The sequence below is a fragment of the Terrapene carolina genome, unplaced genomic scaffold, assembly GCF_002925995.2.
Source record: "Terrapene carolina triunguis isolate 2854851 unplaced genomic scaffold, T_m_triunguis-2.0 Scaffold374, whole genome shotgun sequence".
In the NCBI taxonomy this organism is placed as follows: domain Eukaryota; kingdom Metazoa; phylum Chordata; order Testudines; family Emydidae; genus Terrapene; species Terrapene triunguis.
The window spans coordinates 5,486,003-5,509,490 of record NW_020664725.1 but is presented as its reverse complement, the minus strand read 5'-3'; the positions used below and the strand labels follow the sequence as shown (position 1 = coordinate 5,509,490).

Genomic DNA, 23,488 nt, shown 5'->3' with positions numbered 1-23,488 from the left:
GGTCTTGGAAGCCTAAAGTTAGGCTGCTAGTTTTGAAAATCGTGTCCTTTTCCCTCTTATTCTTTGGGTCTATAATGCATTGGCTCTCCCAGTAATTAGTGAGAATTAGCAAGGTTTTATTGTATGTAAGCAGCTAACCATATTTTAGGTTGGAATCCCTGGATTCAGTATTTCTGTGCGGCAAGTTACTAAAGTATATCTTGCATACATATGTGAGAACTGCACAGACAGTGCATGTATTTATCTAGTGTTGGAGGCACCAAAGTGTAGTGTTCGATCAAATCTAACGTTTCTCTTTCCTCCTTTCTTTTTCTTTTTCTTTTTTTGGTAGGCGAGAGGTGCAGACATCCCTGAGATTCCAGGGGAGCTGCCTCTTCGGACGTGCGGCAGCACAGCGAGCATGAAAGTGAAGAATGTGAAAAAGTAAGAGCAATGGGTTTATTTTGTTTGTGAGTTAATTCTGTAGCTTTTCTGTCCTCTGTGCTCTAACTTCTGTGATTCTAGCTGTGCTCAAGACTGTCACAGTGCAGTAGAGCCCCAATGCATCCAGAAGCCAGGCTGTAAGCACTAAAGGATTTCTGGTAGTCTCCTTATCAGAGCAGCGTGGAACTGCTGCCTGTGAAAAGCAAAACTGCCGGTCAGCATGCTCTAAATATTAAAGCTTGGGATGGATGAAGCTTATAGAGGTGGAGGTTTTGTAAACCTTTCACACTTACTTTTGGGGAGAAGGGTTGCAAAGCTAGTTTGAATTTTGAATCTCACTCTTGCTGTAATTTAAACTGTGGGGTTCCCCTCCCCCAAGATGATTCATTAAAAAAAAAAAAAAAGGCAGCTAAAGGGAAGCCTGTACAAGGTATAAGTGTAATACTTCCCCTATACTCCTGACACAGAAGAAAAGCTAAACTGGGACAAGTGGATGACCTTTATTTTTTTCATTAGAATTTTTCTCTGTGTCCCTGCTCTGTTTTTCAGTTTCTTTTTTCCACTGTACCTGCCCACTGCTGTGTTCACGCTACTTTTTCCATTGAACTGTTTTTTCTCTCTGCCCTTGTTCTGTTCCCTTTTTATGCTCATTTGCCTTCCCTCAGCAGAATTCAAACCAATGATCTGTGAATGGGGTCCAAATTAGGCAAAAATGACTCGGCCCATCCCTATTTAAAGTGCAGGCAGACGGTCCAGAGCTACCAGCATTGGTCTGTGCGTTCAGAGCTATCATGCTCTGATGCTGTTAGGGAAAATGGCTTTGTTCTATTGCTAAGCAGCTAGATGCTGTATCTCACTTCCCACTTATATTCCCGTGGGAAGAGTGAGCCAGATAAAGACAATCTCATTGGCTCACGACCAGAAGTATCTATAGGAGTCTGCAGCAGCTTCAGCAGAAGGAAGATCCTGTTGCAGAACCAGAGCATCTCCCTGTCAGCCATTGCTGTAGTTGGGGATGTTTGGAGATGATTATGCCTCACCGCTGAATTTTAAAAAGCCAAAAGATAAATAGCATTTGTTCGGCACCCTCAGATCCATCAACCCGGAACTGATGGGCTGTGATGCCTTTCACAGGTAAAGTTTGACTTTCATATGTCTCTGGTGTCAGGCTGTTTACAGATTAATTTCCCCAATGCAAGTACAGGTGGAACAGCTTGTCCCTGCATCCTTCCCTATAGACACTGGCCTTGGTGGTGATGGAATGCACGTGTTTCCCTAAAAAGACAATGATAAATGTCACTTCGCAGTTTAGATTACCTCCCTCACCAAATCCCTTTCCTCACTGCTTTAGTGCATCAAAATAAGCAGCACTGTATGTTCCCTTAGCTTCAGGATGATGGATTGTCTTGGTCAGGCGCTTAAATGTAGATGGTCTAGCTGCATTTCATCATGACACGCAATTCTGACAGTTGTTTCAGTGATGTGCATCTTATGGGTTGCTCTTGATGTACTTCAGGTTATCCTTTACCAAGGGCCACTTCCCGAAGATGGCAGAGTGTGCACATTTCCATTATGAGAATGTGGACTTTGGCAACATACAGGTAAGTTTCAGATTTCGTTTACATACAAAATTGGGTTGTGCTTGTCTGACTAGCTAACTAAGCTGAGCAAAGCACATCATAGAGCTCCAGATAGGTTTGCTTTGTTTGTTAGTGTCTGGTAATAAGAAGTTGGAGCAGAAAGGGTCCCTTTTTGGGAACTGGTTTGATAAACTGGGCCAGTTTATGCCCTCAGTTACATTTGTGCACTCCCTTGAAGTAAACGATAGTATATATTGCACCTGGGTGAGTTCATGGCAGTGTCTGTAAAGACTGCAATTGGCACAGAACTTGAGTGTTTACAGACAACTGATTTAATAATGAGGGTGTTTTTCTTTTTGTCTGTGTGTGTGTGTGTGTGTGTGTGTGTGTGTGTGTGTACGTACACATATGTATGTATGAGAATAAGCATGTGTGTGCATATTAATGTAGATCTAGTATATGTTGTAAGAACAGATTTGAGTTCAGGTTTCCCTATTCTGTTCACATGACCCTAGGCCCGGGTATTATATTCCAGCAGCTCTGCCCTCCTTAAGGCAGAATACAACAAGGAGCTGCCAGTCAGGTTGAGTTGCAGTCCGTTTGCGATGCCCGTTTACCTTCCTGTGTGAATCTGTAGTTCCCTCCAGGCAGAACCTCCCTCTATTGAACTGTACCCGAGACTTGTCCTGGACCAAGAAGCACTATCAGAGGCTCATAAATGGTACAAGCCTTGTCCTCTGCCTTCAGAGACAGAAAACATCATTAATGCCTTCAGCATGTGCCAGCCAGAGAAGCAGCCTTATAGCTGGAGGGAGGGTAGAATCCCCAGGCCACATCCCTTTGATGTTATTTTCTTTCATTTAGAGTAATTTAACGACTTACGTTGAGAGTTGTGGTTCTGCTTACGTGCATCTTCTGAGCCACGGCTGTGGAATGTTCTGACTGCTAAGGAGTGTGACAGCAGTCGAGTCCCATGTGGGATTTGATTTTTCAAAGGCAGTTAGGTCACAGGGTTGTCCCAGTATCATTGGTTGGCGGGACAAAGTGAAACAGTCTTGCAGGAGATGACTTGTATAAAAATAAGTCAACAATGTTCAGGATTTATTGTTGTTATTAGCACCTTGAGGCCCCAGCTGAGTTCAGAGCCCCATTGTTCTAGATACTGTATATGCACACATTAGAGCTAACAGAAAAAACAGGCAAAGAGTGTGAGAGGAAACAGGCAGAGAGGTGAAGTGACTTGCCCATGGTTACATGGGGACAGTGGTGAATCAAGGATAGAACCCATAACTTCTGAATTCCATACCAGTGCCCTCTCCCCTCGACCATACCCACTCTCCATGCTATATGGGTACTCCATCTCCATTCTCATTGGTTAGTGGGAAATGTGCCAACAGGAGCAGGATCCAGTCCTTGTACTGCATTGTACTTCTGGAAAAGTGTGGCTATCTCTGCATTCCTACCTATGTCTCCTTTTATTTTTTCAGAAGTGACACTATTAATCTTTTAGTTTTTATAAAAAAAAAAAGGTTTTATAATGGAGTAGGTGCTATCTCTCTCCATCTACAGATTTATATTTTACTGCATTGTGCATTCCTCTGAGAATTTTCTTTTCTCTTTTGTCATTCAAAGATGAGTACTCAGTCTTCACAATGCATAATGCATGTACTTGAGTGAAATTGCATCCTATTGCATATTATTTTTGCTTAAAATATTGTGAAGACAAATGATTGAATTGCATTTGTGGTTTAAGTATATGTTGACTTTTCCTAATGCTGCAGGCACAGTTACAAGACTGATGACAGGGAGATGCTATCACAGTGTGAAGTGAGATAGATGTGTTCAGTACAAATTTTCTTCATGTTGTTCTTCCAATGAACCCGAATCCTGATCTGGGATAAAATTTTCAAAAATGAGACTTAGGGCTTGTCTACATGTGGAGTTTAGAAATGTTAATCTGAATTCGCTAAAGGTGTGAATTTAAAGTGGATTAGATAAATGGAATTAAATACCTGTGTGAATGCTTTGATTTAGAATTAAAGTGGCCTTAATTTTGTTTATTTTAATTCACTTTGGAAGTGAATTGAGCTAAACTGATTTGAGGTCACTTTAATTATGAATCAGAATGTCCACAAAGGGACTAAATGCAGTTTAATTAATCCACTTTAAATTCATACCTTTAGTTGATTTGGATGAATTTTTGTATCCCTGTGTAGACCGTAGGCTCCTAAGTGCCTACGTTATTTTTGAAAATGGGACTTTGGCTCCCATAACGTAGGAACTTGTGAACATTTCCCCCCTAGGTTCTTATTTAGGAAACAGTTAAGCACATGCTTAACTTAACAATGGGACTACTCGTATGCTTAATGTTAAGCATGTGGTTCAATGCTTCGCTGAATGGGGGCCCTAATTACCTGCCCAATTCCTCTTAATTCCTCGTTTCTGCTGAACAGTGACTACTAGTGGAGTCAAGTTGTGCAGTGATTTTGTAATGTGAGCAAAAACACATTCAGGCACAGGTTGAGATTCATTGCTCTTGTGAACTAAACCACATTTGAGCCCGGGTCTCTAGCTATGAAAGATTAGGGGCATTATGATGCTTCCTTGGTAGCAGAAGGCTGAGTATTAAAAAGCCAAAGAAGAAAAACAAATTAAAACCGTTGGTACAGCATGAATATAGTTCCCTGCTGTAGAGAATAGCATTGGATAGAGCTCACACATCTTAAGTGGTGCATTTGTGCTAATAAATTGAAGTAGACTAGACAATAGGAGTAGGCTGGAATGACATACTTTTAAATGATAGTTTGACACCTAATAGCAAATTACTAACTTTAATCTGAAGGGCTAGTGGGTGTAATTTCCTTTGAAGAACTATTCACTCTTAAAAATTTGCATAGTAGACAGGCAGTATTTTATGGCGACATCAGTAATTATATAAAGGTGTCTAATAACAGTTTGGCCAGCTTTCAAATTGATTTTTAATGTTTATGTCATCTGTGATAGGGGTTTGGTGGAGCAATGGGACTTGACAGCTTGGCGATTCACTTCTAGAGAGACGCTCCTCTATCAGTCTCATGAGATGGGTGAAAATGGATTTGCTCTCTTCTTACCATAGTGCTGGATTAACAAAACCATGCTAATTTCGGCATGATTTTCCTGTTAAGAGAGACCCAGAAGTGATATATCTGGGCTGTTGCATCTCAGTGATGAGGTGCTTTGGCAGAGCTGTATCTGGCAATAGTGCTAAACATTGATTGCCTGGGTGGTGCTGGTCAGCATTCATGTGGCACTGGATATATCCACTGGGTTTTAGGGATTTAGATATTCAGCCCCCAATGAAATTAATGGGTGTTGGATGCCGCAGTACCTAAGGAAGTTCTCTAAATCATAGCCGGAAAAGGGTTTTAAAAAACTTTTCTTGCTACTTTCCATAGAACACAAACCAAGAGAAATTTATTATACAAACGATGATGAATTCTTCTGAGGACTGAGTCACCAGAGGGCAGTAGAGCTGATCATTCATGTAAATCCAAACAAGGTGCTACAGCTTATTGTTACTGGAGAACAAGCTACATTAGTTTATTATAAAGTGTTATAAATAATAAATGGGTTTATGGATTGTATATGTCCAGCCGGTGCCCCAGCTCAGAGAGTTCTATGACACCAAGACCCAAAGATACAGGGGGATCTTGTTGCTGGATGAGTTGCCTTACCATAGTACTCATAGACCAGGTCCCATTGTGCTGACACTGTACAAACACACCAGCTCTGTTCTGTCATTGCAAGAGGTGGCCTGATAGCTTTTACACATGGTTTATTTATGCATGTTCCTCTGTGGCTGGATTAGCATGTTGTGTCCCAAAGGCTGCATGGATTAATGGACTGAGCACAGCCCTGGGTCCAAGAAACTTCTGAGTTCTAATCCTGATTCGATTACTTGCTTACTCTGGCCTCGAGAAAGTTAATTTAACCTCTCTGTGCCTCAGTTTCCCCATGTATAAATAGGGATAACACTTCCCTACCTCATGTGGATGTACTGAAGCTTAATTTGTTAAGGTTTGTACAGAGCTTTGAAAACATGAAGTACTATATGAATGTTAACTATTGTTCTTCAGTGGATTGGTTGGATGACAGGAGGTTCCATTAGTCAGCAGTAAATGAATAAAGAGCCTCTGAAGCATTACCTTGCTTACTAACATTTATATTTTTTTCCGCATTGAAGCCATGCAGCAAATGCATATTCTGTCTTGATCTGAGGCACTGAAATGAACGGTGGAAAAATCCTTTCACAAAGACTAGTGCTATCATAAAAAAACAACAACCCACAAATCTTTCTGTAAGGCAAAATGTTAGCTCACCAGGCAACTAATGGAATTTATTGGCACACCCAGTTGGGATCAAAACTTTAGTAATGGGATGCGCTTTGTTGATCTCAACATTGTAAAGAATTTACTGGTATATTAAGGAAATAATTTATATTTAGTATTTCATTTATCCTTCAGGTTTGCATCATTGAATTTTTAATTATATGCTGAAAGGTCAGGCTCTGCATGATAAATTTTTTAAAATCTAACAATGGGTGAGCTTTCACAAGTCTGACTGGTTTTGGTAGGGGGAGGAGGGACGATATATGTAATGCAGCCCTATCTGCAGAACATACCTTCTACACCAAACATTTAAAAAACAAAAAACCATAATTATGTGGCAGTTGGAATGTGCTGACTCAGTGTCATTAGACTGGTCTGTAATCTTCCCCCTCCCCTGCTTAGCTCCTCTTCCCTTTCCATCCTTCTTGCTCCCTATCTGTTAATTGTGATGTGGTCCCTTGCACATGTCCACAGCCCCTCAAAATTCAATTGATGGCACATGGTGAAAAGACTAGCAGGTCTCCTAGCCAACATTGTTTATAGTATTAGGCAGTAGTGGAAAGCACTGAGCTGGGAGTCAGAAGACCTGGGTATTGTTCTTAGTCCTTCCACTGACTGACTGTGTGACCTTGGGCAAATCATTTAGAAATCATTGTGTGTGTACTAAAACGCTTTAGTACACATTCAGTTTTAAAGGTACACAGTAGAACGTTTAGGGGGTGGCCATTTGCAAGAGCTGACTTAACCGAAATTATCCTGTCACTTATCCTGTTCACAACCACTCCACCTTCCTGCATCATTTTATCTAAAACTGTACCAACTCCACTTCTCCAAAAGAGCACCCAAAGTCCATTTCTAAAAGCAACTTAGGACTCATTAACCCCGAGTAAAACCTAAAGCTTGACTACACACACAACTGTATAGTTTTAAACAATTAATAGCATAGTGCGGCACAGTGCTCCTAGGGTGGATACAGTAATACTAAGAAAGATAAGTCTATCAATATAGTATATTTTCATAAAACAGAGAGAGGGAGAGATAATGGGCACTGGAGGTAGCTTTAATTCTTGTTAGAAATAAAATTCAATTTTATTCTTGATTTTTCATGCTCTTTGGTTGAGTGTGCATTAGAACTGCAATATGAACAGCTGAGCAGCATAATGGTTAGTCAGTCACATTTTTTGTTCTTTCCAGAGTCTAGTGGGATGGAATAAAGGGTTATGATCATTCTCTTTCCTCAGGCGCCCTATCATTTGACAGATTACCTCTTCAGGCCATATGTTCTGTGTGAATATTTATGTACCAGCACAATGACTGACTGACTAAAACCCCAAAAGGGATAGCTGTCTGGGGATTGCTGCGCATGGAAGGTCCACTCTCTCTCATCCATCAACCCCTGGCATTGCAAGTGGTATAAGTGTATTATAAGTGTATGATCAGTGGCAGAGGAAGTACTTGAACTCAGAATCACTTCCTCCAGTCTAGGCAGCAGCTGCTAGGAATCCCTATTATAAATTGAGCAGTTTTGCTGCAGAATGCCTTCGGCAAGCTGAAACTTTGCAGCCAAGAAGACACGCCACGTTTCTGCTGTGGCTGTAGTTGGAGCCTGTAAGCGTCTTTTCCTGGTGTGTCTTAGGAAGCAGACCCTTGTAGAGATCAGCTTGGTTGTCTCTGTGCCTTTTGTGAGCAAAGCCTGTTGTTAAGGGGTTTTCTTTGTTTTTTGTTTTTAAATAATGTTCAAGGGGGGAAAAAAAAGCTTCTAACTATATATTTGTTATCTAAGGGGGGGGGGGAATCTCCAAAGAGCGTGTGAAAGATTCAAAAGGAAGCACAAATGTTAGGCTTGAAATTCACTGTTAACCTCACAAGCACAAAACAGCCTCTCTCTTCCTTCCCTTCCATAAAAAGAAAAGGGGACATGCACAGTAGAAATCACTCAAACAACCATAATTCTGCCCTATATCATTGCCCACAGGAGACAGTAAGCCCAGGAATTTGCTTTAGGTTTTTAAAAAAATGTTTGAGAGGCTGAGCAGCAAGAATCCCTGTAGAGTTTGCAAGCTGTGCATGGATGAGTCCTGCTACTTGCCGGCCTGCCTTCCAACTGCACAAGGGATTTCCTCTCCGCAGAATAGACACCACTTTCCCCCCTCACCTTGCCTCCCATCCTCTCTGTGGTGCTCTATTCTGTTTCTTCCAGACCAGAGTCTCCTGTCCCTTCCATATGTTTTCTTCCCTGTTGTTCTTCCCTTCTCAGTGGAGGCCATTGGAGACTTTGCAAGGTCTTCTTTGACAGCCTAGGAAATGAAGAACAGCAGAGCTCAGAGTGAATATGGAAGTGCTTCTAATAACTAAATAATTCTGCCAATGACTCTCCCAAAATTGGCACCAGCTCTTGCCAACGTCAACAGATTATTTTTTTTAAATGGATTTCTAGGCCAAGCTTCTGATGCCAAAAAAGTTAGGAAAATACTCAAGTCGTAAGTTCACCTCAGGTTTTGGATCCTTGTATTTCCCACATGACTTATGCAATTTGCCACAAACACCTCAGAAAAAGTCTACGCTGGAGTAAGAGCACACCTGTGAAATTTCGGCCAGATTGGTTTTCTTCCAGCAAATTGGGGAAAAATCAAACTGGAACTTATTTATGAAGGAAGGGTAATTTAAATCGTAACTGTGCAATGATTGACGTCTCTCCATAATACAATAAAATTGTTGCTAGTACCTGTACTTATTCTTCTGGGAAGCAAAGCAAATTGACATGTTAGGATCTTTGTCCCTCTCTAGTGGTTTGTCCACATAAGAGGTTCACAGAATCTCTAGCTTCTGGAAGAGTTAGTCCTTTAGGTCAAGCCATAGTGGCTCATGCTTTTAACTCTGAAGCTGTTAGGTTCAAATCCTGCTGAAGGCCCAAGTGGAGCCGGATAAGTTAACATTTTTTATATAGCCTTTTACAATTATATCTTTCCATCTGTAGGAGACAATCAAGTCCCTTCTGTTGTTGTGCATGTGTAAATCCTATTGCTAGAAATAGGGTTAAATGGAATATGTGGGTCAGATTCTCCAGTGGGGTGGAGCTGATCTCACAGTGTTGCACTGGAGTAATTCAGAGCAGAATGTGGCCATCTTTAAAAGAAGTAAAGGGTGTTTCTGCTCTGCAGTTGAAGATATAGTACTGAAGTGTATATGAATGACCAATTTCATTCTGTTCTGGGTTTTCTTTTGAAACCTGAGTGTGTTTCCAGCTGCCTAGCCTTCTCTCTAAATGTACTGTGTACAGCACCTCCTCCCAGACTGACAGGTCCTGGAACCAAAGTGAAGCAAAACCTGTTTATCTTTCTCTTTATAAAAGAGGAATTCAGTTTTCTACCAATACTAAATCGAATGTTGTATGTGGCTACTGTATTATCTCTCACAGGAGAGGTTCTCTCTGTTACCTTCACTTGGGATTAAATGCCTATATCTGATCCCAAATATCCCCTTCACTTCAGCCCAAGTTGTCTTTAAGTTTAAATTGAATCATGATGCAGTATAACCCAGATAGCTCAGTGGTTTGAGCATTGGCCTGCTAAACCCAGGGTTGTGAGTTCAATCCTTGAGGCCATTTAGGGATCTGGGGCAAAAATCTGTCTGGGGATTGGTCCTGCTTTGAGCAGGGGGTTGGACTAGATGACTTCCTGAGATTCTATGATTCTTTGCAAATTAGTTCATTTTTATTTAGGTGCCTAACTTTTGGCAGCCAAGGTTGAAAATTTTGGCCTGCAAGATGTGTATGACTTTTTCTTTGACCACCAAAGGTGTGTGGAACTCACTTTAGCAGTTCTGGTTTTTTTCAGCATGCAGTGGCTATTCAATGACCTGAGTAAATCTTAAGAACAACTAATGCTGGAACTAGCCCAGCAATTAACTTTGGCAATGACCTACAATATTTACCATCATCATAAATCAGCGTTAGCGGCATGTCACAGAAATATATATATATATATATATATATATATATAAAGTTTTAATTAGCAACTGGAGCATAGAAGTGTTGGAAAATTGTTCTTTGCTAAAGGTTAATGACCTGGAAAAACAGAAAAATGTATAATTAAAATATATTTTAAAAATATTTATAAAGAACCCACATACTCCAGAAAAGTAATCCTTATTTCATAATGTTACATAGTTTGAGAGGCAATTAAACTTTTACATTTTTATAAACAATAAGTCACTCTTTTAAGAAGAACATTAAAAATACATTGAGTGACACTTTATGCTGTTTTAAAAATATGCCAAGCTGATATGTTTTTAATATCTAACAAACTTTCTATAGATGTGATCCCTGGCTTTTATAGTAGCAGGTAATATTTTTATTCTCCAGTGGAGGTTTGACATGCTGGTGGACGTATTAGCTGTTAACTCAAACATCATTTGGAACATTTGCATTGTGTGTTTACTTTACCTGCTTGTATAAAAGACAGTTTATTTAGTTTTGCTTATGTGCCAGAAATTCTGGTTTTAACGACACAGTTGGCAGCTTAGGGGCCAGCCAGTTAATGCTGCTTTTAATTAGCTTTAGATTTTCAGTGGTATGTAGGTACCTTATAGTGCACTTCTTGCTCAAGAAATCTAGATAACAAATGGCCTAATCCTGCAAATTTTGCTCATATGAGTAACTGCATTCACTTCATTGGGACTACTTGCTGGTTAAGGGTTATTCATGTAAATAAGGATTGCCAGATTCCATAGATGGAACTCTGGGGAAATTATTGACTAGCTATAGCAGTGTGATCTACTTTCTAGGTTGTTTTCACTTTTAAAAGTCAGAAGTTTCCCCCCCATTCAACAATGTCATAATCCATTTTCTTTGATGTGTCAATCAAACATTGGATTGTGGATTGGAGGGCCTTTTGAATACCAAGAAGAGAGCTGCTCTTTGTGCACACATATTGATAATCTGCACCATACAGCAAGGAAATACGGAGAAAGAGGCACATGAGACTAAAAGGCTGTATTTATATATTGTACATTAAAATGTTTGCATGTATGCCATGGGTAGGGCCCTACCAAATACATGGCCATGAAAAACACCTCACGGACCATGAAATCTAGTTTCCCCCTGTGAAATCTCGTCTTTTGTGTGCTTTTACCCTATACTATACAGATATAGAGTATTATACAATACCATACCATGCCACCCTTTACTTCTGCACTGCTGCCTTCAGAGCTGGGTGGCCAGAAAGCGGCGGCTGCTGACTGAGGGCTCAGCTCTGCTGTCAGCAGCGCAGAAGTAAGGGTGGCAATACCATACCATGGCATCCTTACTTCTGCGCTGCTGCAGGTAGTGGCTCTGCCTTCAGAGCAGGGCTTCTGGCCAGTAGCCACCGCTCTCCAGCCACCCAGCTCTGAAGGTAACGACCCGCCAGCAGCAGCGCACAAGTCAGGATAGCAGTACTGCAACCCCCTCTACAATAACCTTGCGACCCCCCACCCCCCAACTCCTTTTTGAGTCAGGACCCCTACGATTGTAACACCATTAAATTTCAGATTTAAATAGCTGAAATCATGAAATTTATGATTTTTTAAATCCTATGACCGTGAAATTGACCAAAATGGACTGTGAGTTTGGTAGGGCTGTAGCCATGGGGGAATCTCTCTCCATGGCGCAGCTATGAATTGCCGTCTTGACAGCTTGTCAGAGAGGTTGTTATAAGATCTTCAGAGTTGAGCTCCAGGGTTTTGTTTTAGCTCTTAGAGGTAAAGAACTGTACAGAACTTCTCAGGGTTCCTGGGTGTTGATATATGGGTTTTTGATTTGGGCCCTTTTCTAGATTTAAAATGACACGCACACATGACCATGGAGCTATATGCTGGAGGCATTCTTGCAAGTCTGCAGACTTTGATGTTTTCTTCGTTTTAAATATGATCTGCTTTGTTCCCCGATGTGGCAGTGTGCATAGGATGCGAAGTCTCCTGTTTCCGGGTTGTTCTTGCGTGAAGGCTGTGACCGTAAAAGCCTAAGGGACTTAAGTATTGAGAGGCAGCTTTGATCTCTGTTATAGATTCCACAAGTATCAATTATCGCTCTCCCTTGCTCACTCTTACTTCTCCTTTTACTCCTGGCCATTATACCATCAAGTACTTAATTCAGATTGCATTCATGGCGCTAAAGACATTTGAAGCTGAATGCTCCCATTACACACTGGCTAGAAGTACAGTTTATCAACGCACTCAGGACTTGGCTCTGTGGCTCATATTGATGTAATATTTAAACTGAAATGTGTAATGCTACCTCTGCAGGACTCTCCATCTTCAAGCTATCCTCTACTAAAGCATTACTCTTCTCTAATTTCTAACTCCACTAAAGCCCACATAACACATCCCTTGCTCCTGATAAGCAAGCTTCTTGGGGTTTTTTTCTCTGCCCCTCCACTCAATTAACAGAACTTTAATAAACAGCCAATGACCTATCAATGTGGTATACATGTTTTCAACACACAAGATCTACCATCTTACCACGTTGACAGACTGACAGTTCCCTTGAAAGTTCTTCAGTTTCCCAGATGACTTTTACAGAACCTGATTTGGTAGGCTGAGTAAGAGCCTGAATTTGATGTGGTCAGGCACCAAGGTTAACGTGCATACCCTTCTGAAAAGCACCAAAAGGTTTCTATTGATTCTCAGTGGTCAGGACATAGGGGTTTTTTTTTAAGCCTCATTCAAAGACTTCAGCAATAGAGTAAACTTGTGCATCATCATACTGAGGAGTGATGCCAGTAATAATTCAGAAGAAAGAATGTTACCTAATGAATCACCAACCAACCCCATGAGTAATGAGCTATTGAAATAAAAATACAAAATGGCATATGCTTCAAAATATATATGTTCATAATCCATGTGCCTGCCTTAAAATTAACTTTATTGGGTGAATGATAAAGCTTATTAATGTGGTTATAAAGCAGATGATCTATCAGAAAACCTCATTTTCAGGCAGTCTTTATGGTCTTGTCATGCCAGTTTGTGTTTAGATATTAATAAAAATCCTCCCAACTTGCTGTTACATTCACCACATCTGCATAGCTGTTGAGTGTAGGGCTTTAATATTGCCTTTTTTATTGCAAATATGAAACTTCAAAAGGGTCAAACTTTTACAAGCTGACTTAAAAATGATTGTGGGCTAAGTTCTTATTTATCAAATTTCAGCTTGGAGTGGGTTTAAAAAAACAACAACAAAACTTAGTTTTACAGTTTGAGGTCTGATTACCCTGAAAATAGGACTTTATATTGGACATGCTGGCCGACAGTATATGACTTTTGTATGTGGTGAGCCCAGTAATAACTAATTACCGGGACAGCTTGAGGAGTGAGCATTAGGGAGCTGAAACCTGGGGGTCAGAAAGGTTTAGGTAAAAGAGCTGTGAGTTTTATCAGGATGGGGCGCTCTGATAAAGAAGCCATGGGGACCATAGGATGCGGGCAGGGAAGAGGAGTGCAGGTAGCAGCAGAATCTGCTTCATGAGCTGCCAGCTGTCTATCTTGTTTTGTGGTTTGAAGTTGGATTTAATGTCACAGGTTTTTGACCAGTTTATAGTGACCCTTGGTGCTACTGCACTCCGAATTATTAATGCATATGCATTTTCACCGTATTATTAGAGCTGTAACTAATGCTTTGAATACACCCCATACTAGTTTTTGTCTGCCCCTTGGTTTTTACTTCTCCTGCTGTGGAGTCTTTGCATCCTGTTTTGAGCTCTTGCAAAACCCCTTCCCCTGTATACCCTGAGTCAGCAGCCATGTGGCTGCTTTCCTGTTAATTCCAGCTAAGCGGGACTGAATGGAGCTTCCTTTAGTGCCCATTGGGTGCAGTTCTTTAATCAGACACAGATGGTTTCTGCTGGTCAGGGCAAAGCATTCCCTCTTCCCTGAGCGCGCTGCTTCTGCATCTCCGAACTCGGGGAGTTTAGAAACCAGGACTGGAAATCAAAATAAAAGTTCTTAAGCCAGTAGGATAGTTCTTTTTTTCTTTTTTCCGACTGAATGAGTGATATGCTGCCACCCTCTTCTCCACCGAGGCACGTACAGTGTAGCGGCACTGGCAGGAATGTGTTTGTTTCTCTAGGTATTTACACTGCATCTGTCACTGTGATTTGAGTGCCTTCCATGTTTAAAGGTGACCTGGAAAGTAGGGGGGGAAAAAAGGGTTTGTGTCCTGTTTTGCTCTTTCTGCTTGTTTTTATGTAAGAAATTCAGGTCTTGTTCAGCGTGGAACTCCATATCACAGGAGGCAAGAGGCTGACTACTGAGCACTTGAGAGAGGAGGGGATTTTTGATCAGGCTATTTAGAACTCTCTTCTTTTTCTTCGCGCCCTTTTAACTGAAACATCTAAGAAACGTTTGGCAGAAAGGACATCTTTGTTAAAGACTCAGCACCCCAACCCCTTCAGTTAAGTGGTGAACGAGCTCTTCCACCAGGTCTGAGGCCCCCAACTCCTCCAGTAAAACCCTGGAAGGGTCAGGCTTGATGTTCCTGATATTTTAAAGCTTCAAAAAAAAAAAAAAAAGGCAGAAAAATAAAACCTAACTTCGTAAAAACAACAACAAAAAGAGCGGCGGATCCTTCTTAGTGAATCAAAAAGAAGCAAAAAAGGACAGAAAAATATTGTGCAGATCATCTTTAAAGAATAAAATATCTTTCTTTTCCCCCCCCTTATTGTTCCATAATCTTAGTCCCTGACAGATGTTAATCAGATTGCTTAATGTGCTCAGATATCCTGGTAATGAGCACGGTATAAGAACCTGTGTTGACTAGAACAGAATAGAAGACTTGAGTCTCAACTTAGCATCTGTGGGGAAAGACCCAGTCTGGTAACTTTAAAGCATGTGTCCCAAGCAAAATTATTTTCACCTGACTTCTAGGCTTTTTTCTAGAGCTACATGATTGGAAGTTAAGTCAGGCTTGCAAACTCATGAGTAAGGCAAAATTATGTCTCGGAGGTCGTGGAAGTCACAGAATCCATGACTTCCAGAGACCTCCGTGACATTGGGGACCCCACAGCAGCCTAGCCTCTGTGAGCAGCGGGATCCCCGCAACTGACCTGCTGCCGCCGGCGACCCCTGAGTTGCCCAGCTGCCGCTGCTGGCAGGCGCTGTGAGCAGCTGGGGCACCCACAGCTCCCAGCCGTCGCTGCCAGCGGCTTCAGAGGGACATCGGAGCTGCTCAGTGGCTGCGGGTGGAGGGGCCCCCCTGCAGCTCCCCTGCCGTCGTGAGCAGTCAGCTGCCCCCCACAGCTCCCAGCTGCCGGCAACAGCAGAGGGACCCCTGAGCTGCTCAGCAGCGGGGGGCAAGGGCGCTCCCGCAGCTCCCCGGACTCAGACGCTGGCAGGGACATCCCCCCGCCCTCCTGCAGCTCCCAGCCTGGCAGGGTGGTGGGGGACCCCTCCCAGTCACTGGGCAATGGGGTCCCTGCAGCTCCCAGACGCTGCGGTGGGGAGAGAGGGGCAGCAGGGTGCCAGGTCCTCCCTCCCCATTTTATCAGGGATGTTTTTAGTAAAAGTCAGGGACAGGTCACGGCTTCCGTGACTTTTTGTTTATTGCCCATGACCTGTCCCTGATTTGTACTAAAAATATCCATGAGAAAATCGTAGCCTTACTCATGAGTAAGTCCTATAGAAACTCTCTTATTAACAGGGATACTGTTAAATTAAAATCACAGGTCCCTTAGTGCTTCATTCTTTTTATAACAGGGGGGAAAAAACAGTCCTTTCTTCTCCAAAATGATGCCATGTCCTTCACTGCCTGCTGTGCTGCTGGAAACTCATCATGAGAACTGTGATATTTTTAAGATTAATTATCCATAATTCCAGTTCTAGCCCAGAGAGGCCAAAAAATGATAGCGGCCTCTAATTAAGGCTGGTTTTGAAGCCTGCTAATTAGTAGTCTACCTAACTGCATCCAAAGCCTTACCACCTGTGGGTGTGATCTTGTCAAATGTCACAGGCGAAGCAGGGTAGGACTTGGTCATTACTTGAATTGGGTACCACAGGGTCTGATGCTGTTAATTTCCATAGGTGATGATCTTCCCTCTGAGTTAATGCTCAACCGATGCCCGAGCATGTTGCAGCTGGACGTGATGGCCAAGATTTTCAAAAGCGTCTAGTGATATTGGATTGCCAACTTGTGACACTCTTAAAGAGGTCTGATTTTCAGAATGTGCGGAGCACAACCCTCTGAAGATCAGGCCACTGTGAGGTATCTCAAGTTGGGCCCTCAAAATCACTGGTCACTTTTGGAAATCTTGGCCAGTTTCTTTTGGCCAGATGATATAAATCAGAGACCCCAATCAATGTGTTCGTTGAAGATCCTGGACCTGACTCTAATTTACATTAAGGCTCCTTTACAGTAAATTACGTTTTCACCCACTTTAAGGCTCCTTTACCCAGAGTGGTGTGCCAGGAGCCTTAGTGTATTGTCTTAGATATTCTCTCATATCTCTTCCTGCAGGTGTTAAGATATGCTGCTCCAGTTCCAATTTGGGTAGCTAAATTCTCCTTTTTTAAATTCAGTTGATACCATATTCTGCTCAGTTACCCATCCTAAACTGGTTAGTGTTGATGTGAGTAGTTAGACAGCTTTTGTGAAATGTCATAGATGTGGCTGCCATTTGAGGGTAGGTGAAGTGATTCCTGTGTACAGTGAAATTAGTTATCTCAAAGGTATCTGAAGTGGTGTTTGTGCCCTTTCTTGCTTCTCTCTGATGTATATGAAAGGTGGTGTTTTGGAGTGTTTTAGTTCTTATGTGAAATATCAAGTCTGGTTTTTCTACCTGGTTTTGCGGAAGGACTCATTGGAGGTCTCAGATGTGGATTGTGAGCCTTCTCATCCCTTACTTGAAGGGGCAGTAATGCTGAATCTTTAATAACGACATTCTTTCACCCAAGTTATTCTCAGCCGAGTTAGTTAACCCCCTCCCTCCAAAAATGTTTTAAACAGTCTGAATAAATATCACTTTCCTCTCTCAATCAGGTTTCACTTCTGTGGAGTTTGTCATAAAGATGCTATTTCTTCAGTCATCCAAAGATCTGAATTTCTATGGTGATTTAAAATAAAAACAGAGAGAAGGAAAATATATATTTTTTAAAAACAGAGCGCGCACGCACACACACACACACACACACACCTACCTTTAACAGCCTTCTTTATACACCATCAAGTACTAAAAAGGGATCAATCCTGGCAAATTTTTATTTTTTCTTATAGCTTACGTTTAAACAACCATCTAAAGGGATGAGCCAGATCTTGTTGGCTTGTTGCGTTTTAACTAAAAAAATTGAACAAAATTCTCCTGGAAAGCTGGGGAGACTTCAAAGTGGCTGCTTATGTCTGCCACACAGATGGATGTGCGTTTGTGTATACTTTCTGGCTGAGATTTATTAAGTACCTGAAATTAATGGAAACTGGCCATCCACGTCCCCTAGATGGCTTTGAAAATCTCAGCCTATAAAAATGGTACATAAATAGGCTTGGCAGAATTTGATATTTATTTTTTTTATCATTTTGATGGATAACATAGATGTTTAATTTTAAGCATTTTTTCCTATTTTTATGAGCTAATTTTTCATGGTTGTGCAAAATTATCAGTTTTAAACATTTATTTATTTATTTTTATTTTAAATTGTCACAGTTGTGGGAAATTATGGGAGGGGATCAGACAATAGTTACTCAATGACAGTAGACATTGAGATTAAAAAAGGTAAGCTTTATGACTGTTAAAACACAAATCGTCAAGATCATGTGCAGTGTAAGCAGCCTTAAATCAGACTCCAATAAGTTCTCAAGCAGCATTTTTCTCCACGGCAGTACTATTATTTATTTGTTATTATGGTAACCTCTGAGGCCCCAGTCAAGCTCAGGCCGCCTTTGTGCTAGGATCTGCACATATTTATAACTAAAAGGTAGTCCCTGCCTCAAAGAGCTTGCAGTTTAGTTAGCATGCATGTCACATGCAAGGGAGAGAAGTATAAGAGAATGTGATCATGGTTTAGATGTGGTTTGTTTCTGAGCTTCATTTTACCTGCATGGAGAGGAATTGGGCCAAATTCAGCACTGTGAAACCAGTGTAAATTCAGAGTAATTTCATTGACTTCAGTGATGTAACTCGAGTTTTACACTGCTATAACTGACAGCAGAGTCTGGTCCTCTGCGTGCCTTAAAAGATATCCATCCATCCATCCATCCATCCACACACAAACATTTTACATATGTAACAGTTTAATCACTTTGGAGATATCAGGATGTAGGACATTCAGTTTTTACTCAAGACATACTCCCACTGACTTCTGGAAGAGCAAATGTGACATATTACAAAGATTCTTATAAGTTTCTGGAGATCATGCTACATAGGGGCATATACCAAAAACCTTTTTTGTAGAAAGCTCGATTCTGCAATACGTTGACACTGCTCGTGTAAAGCCTGTAGGACCGAGACCTACATATTCACCCTGACCTGTGTGTTGTAATACAAGGCCTCTTTCCCTGCACTGCCTGGTACCTTAATGAAGTGACATCTCTGAACATTAAACATGAAGTAGAAAAGATTGGAACTGAATATTTTATTCTTCTGCCTTGGAGTGTCTTAGCAGAATTTCCAAGAGCAAAAATCATAATGGAGCTTCTGATCCGAGCATAACCTTTTATAACCACAGATTGTCCTTTTTGTAGCTATTTAAATTCTTGCTTTGAAGCCAGCCATTTATGGGTTTGACACTTAGATTAAAGAGCATGGGTCAAACGGATGCTTGCTTTTCAAAGACAGTTTGTCAGTTGACTATTTCCACACATAATCCAATATATTATGCTTTTTCCTTGGCAAAGATTTCCTCAATACTGTGGTTTCTTAGGGTTTTCCTTTTTCCAGCATGTCCTTCACTGTGTCTCATACAGAATTTATCCTTCTCCTTTTTGCTGTTTATATCTGCAAAACTGTTTATTTTTTCCCCCTTCTTGAATTTCAGAGCTATATACCGTATAGCGCTTTTGCCATGTGAGATAAATAGTCTGTGGCAAGGCAAGTAATGGGGTGACGTGTGCGTGCCCTTGTTTCCTGGGGATTACAATGTCATGATTTCTTGTTGGCGTTTGTGTCTGAGTATGTAATATGTATTTACATAAACCCATAGAAAAACACCCATGTTAACCGAGAGTTTATGCTCTCCAGTGACAGGAAATGTCAAAGTTTAGGTCGCATGCCCCCCTCGTGTATCATGATACAGTATTTACATGATCACATGCTATTTCTCAAATAATGCAGTATCGGGCAGTTTTCTCTACTGCACTTTGGATCCCTTGTGTGTGTTAGCAGGTCTGCAGCTGTCGACAGGGACCTAGCAGAGCTTCTCAGCCCTGTGTGCACCTAACAAAGTGCCATATTGTGGAGTCCTCATTCGCCCAAGGCAAAGACTATAACAGGGTTAAAAAAGGAACTAGATAAGTTCATGGAGGATGAAGTTCATGGAGGCTATTAGCCAGGATGGGCAGGGATGGCGTCCCTAGTCTCCGTTTGCTAGAAGCTGGGAATGGGCAACAGGGCATGCATTACTTGATGATTACCTGTTCCATGCATTCCCTCTGAAGCACTTGGCATTGGCCATTGTCGGAAGATACTGGGCTGAATGGACCTTTGGTCTGACCCAGTATGGTCGTTCTTATATTCTAGCAAGCATTTACCCACACAGATAAACCAACTGAAGTCAGTGGGGCTGTTTGCATAATGTGAGTTCCCCAGGGTGAGTGAAGGCTTCACATTCTGGTCCAAAGCCAACAGGAGCCCTTCTTTTAACCTCTTTGTACTTTACAGAGGAGCTTTTTCTCAAACTTCAGAGTCCATGCCTAGACACAAGGCAATGCAGTTAGTTAATATTTAAGAGAATGCTTTGGAGTGCCCAGATATAGAGAGCTTAGTTCCAGTATTGACAATCCCATATGTTCAAGAATCCTGAGTCAGGCCTTAAAATAAGTAAATAAATCATGAGATTAGCTTAAAAATCATGGGTTTTTAAAAAAAAGATACATTCGTATTTTTTATTTTTAATTGCCTACTGGTTTCCTTTAGGGCAGCAGTTCTCAAACTGTGGGTTGGGACCCCAAAGTAGGTCGCGACCCTGTTTTAATGGGGTTGCCAGGACTGGTTTAGACTTGCCGGGGCCCGGGACCAAAGCCCAAGCCAGAGGGCTTCAGCCCTGGGTGGCGGGGTTCAGGTTACAGGCCCCCTACCTGGGGCTGAAGCCCTTGGGCTTTGGCCCCCTGGCCTGGGGCTATGGGGCTTTGGCCCCCTTCACCCGAGGTGGTGCAGCTTGGGCAGGCTCAGGCTTTGGTCCCCACTCCTGGGGTCCTGTAGTAATTTTTGTTGTCAGAAGTGGGTTGCGGTGCAATGAGGTTTGAGAACCCCTGCCTTAGGGCAGTGTTTTTCAAACTGTGGGTCACAGACGCGCCCTGGAAGCGGCCAGCAGCAGTCCGGGCTTCTAGGCAGGGGTGCCACGGGGCTCCGCGCGCTGCCCCTGCCCTGAGCACTGGCTCCGCACACTGGTTCCCGGCCAATGGGAACTCGGGGGGTGGGTGGTGCCTGTGGGCGAGAGTCGCGCGAAGCTGCTTGCACGCCTCTGCCTAGGAGCTGGACCTGCTGCTGGCTGCTTCCGGGGTGCAGCGCGGTCCGCGGTGCCAGGACAGGTGGGAAGCGTGTCTCTGCACCCCGCCTGCGCCGCTGACCGGGAGTTGCCAGAGGTAAGTCCTTTCCCCTGCCCCAGCCCTGAGCCCCCCCCCAAACCTGCAACCCCTTCCTGCACTCCAAACCCCCCATCCATTCCCCGGCCCCATCCCAGAGCCTGCACCCCCATCCCAGAGCCCTGACCCCTCCTGCACCCCTCATTCCTGGACCCACCCCACAGCCCTCACCCCTGCACTCCAACCCTCTGCCCCAGCCCATAGCCCCTCCCATACCGCAAACCCCTCATTCCCAGCTCCTTTGGGTCACAGGCATCAAAAGTTTTCTCCAACTGGGTCCCCAGAAAAAAAGTTTGAAAAGCACTGCCTTAGGATATCTTGTGTAATGTTTTCAAGCTTTTCTTTGCAACCATGAGAGCTAGATTATAATTTTTTAATGAAAGCTGAGATTCTTGTGCAATCACATGACATGTAGAGCTGGGGCTCTAAAAAAAAAAAACCTATCACATGCTGTGAGACTTGTGATAAAATCATCAGGATTGGCCACACTGTATCGTAAGGGCCATTCCATATTATGCCACCCATCCTCCCTCTGTTGGTTTCCAATCAGTTTGTTTCCAGTCTGGACCAAAGTATCAGACATTCACAATTTAAGAACACAAGATAGTTAGGCTCAAATAGAACATAGAGTTTTCAGCAAAGTCCTTTTTATTTTTTTAACTGAGTTTCCTCCGTGGGTTGGCTAAGCAAGACAAGCAAATCACTCAACTCAGTGTCCAATAGTGGCTTGGCTGGAATAGAACTCAGGAGGCGTCCTGGTACCAGGACTTTCAGCATCTCTATCTTTTGTAATTTCCAAGACAAATTCTAGCGCCAGCTGCAGCAGAGTGACCCTATTAAAATTGATAGTTACTCCAAATTGATACGAACAAAACTTAGCCTTTACTTTCTTCCTTTCTCTCTTTCTCTCTCCTATTCCTTTTTAAAAAACAATTACTGTGCAGCATTACCATAATTACTGTAAATGTGCTAATAGGCATAACTATAACCACACAATGTATTCTGTAATAACTTCTTTTCATGTATTGAGGCTAATTTCTTCAAATGATAGAAGTGCTGTAAATGTCATTGGATGTGTTTATCGTAAATACACAAAGGCCTCACTAGAACATCTAATTGCGTAGTGTAACGATGTAATTATGACATAATGTAAAATCTCTTATAGTGGAGGGGGGAAAAGTGTGCTGCAACTGGGAGACTTTTTAAGTGCCATGTCAGCTGATTTGTCTTCATCCTAAAACTAGCATAAATGTCTAACTTGCATTGTAAATGAATACTTGATTTTTAAAGAGTGAGGGCTTGATCTTCAGAGGTACTAAATACCCCAATTCCGGTTATAGTCATACGCGGTTGGGACTGGAGCTCATAAAAATGAGAGGGACTTTCTGCAGGAAATTTTAATTCTTCAGTGGAAATTCAAATACCGAAATATTTTGGTCTGGGGCATTCTGTTTTTCAAAAACAAACAAATAAATAAATAAATAAACATTTCCCATCGAAAGCAGACACATTTTATTGGGGGTGGGGGTGGGGAGGGGGAATGGTTTTGTTGGAAAACTTTCAATCAGCCCTATATAAGCACATTTGAAAATCAGTTCCATTTTAAAAGCTTCAGTGGGGCTTTGTATGGATGCAGTGGGTCTGAGCTAGCCAATCTGAATGCATGTTCAGGGCCTAATATTAGGCATGGCACAATGAGTGAGGGTGACAAGTGGTAGGTAGCAAATTGGGTGATGAGGGAAGTGGGTTGTAGCCAGACATAACATGGTTACTTCTTGGTGGTATAATATATTCCATCTTCTGTTTATAATTTAAGTGCTGTGGCAATCAAAATTCATAAACAGTCCATTAATACCTCAGTATGTTTAGCTGAAAAACATAAGTTGACGCACACAAAAAAGGAAAAGTACTTGAAAATAAGTGACATTTTTATCTGTGCATTTCATTTCATTTCATTCATTTTTATCTGTCAGCATTAATACAAGATATTTTTTAAACCAAACCCTTTGTAGCCCGTGAATAATGAACTACCTAAAAACCATAAATGCCAGACCATTAGGGTCTGATCTGACATTTACACATGTAAGTGACTTTGCCCGTTGACTTAAGTCGGGTTACTCATGTGTGTAAGTATTATCAGTAAGAGGCTCTTATGAAGCACCACAGCTATAGCAAGAAGTTTGTTCAGCACAAACCCTGCTATTTTCTGCTTCCTGTTGTGTGTCCGCAGCACACGTTACAAACGAGAAGAGAGTGTCTTGCTTGGCACATGAGGCTGAGTTTCCTTATGGCTTTATTTTGTCTAGCGATGCACTGTGCTGATGGATGGATTGTCTGTGTCCCAAAACTGCCGATTAAGG

At 42.0% G+C, this 23,488-nt stretch overlaps 1 protein-coding gene across 1 annotated transcript in view; it reads left to right on the top strand.

Annotated features, from left to right (window-relative positions):
• Window positions 1-23,488, top strand: part of ARHGAP32 (Rho GTPase activating protein 32) — a 220,154-nt gene that overhangs the window by 28,539 nt on the left and 168,127 nt on the right. The window contains exons 2-3 of the mRNA XM_024209610.2: window positions 332-423; window positions 1,940-2,024. Of these exons, the coding sequence (XP_024065378.2) occupies window positions 332-423; window positions 1,940-2,024 (177 nt within the window). The remainder of the gene's footprint in view (window positions 1-331; window positions 424-1,939; window positions 2,025-23,488) is intronic.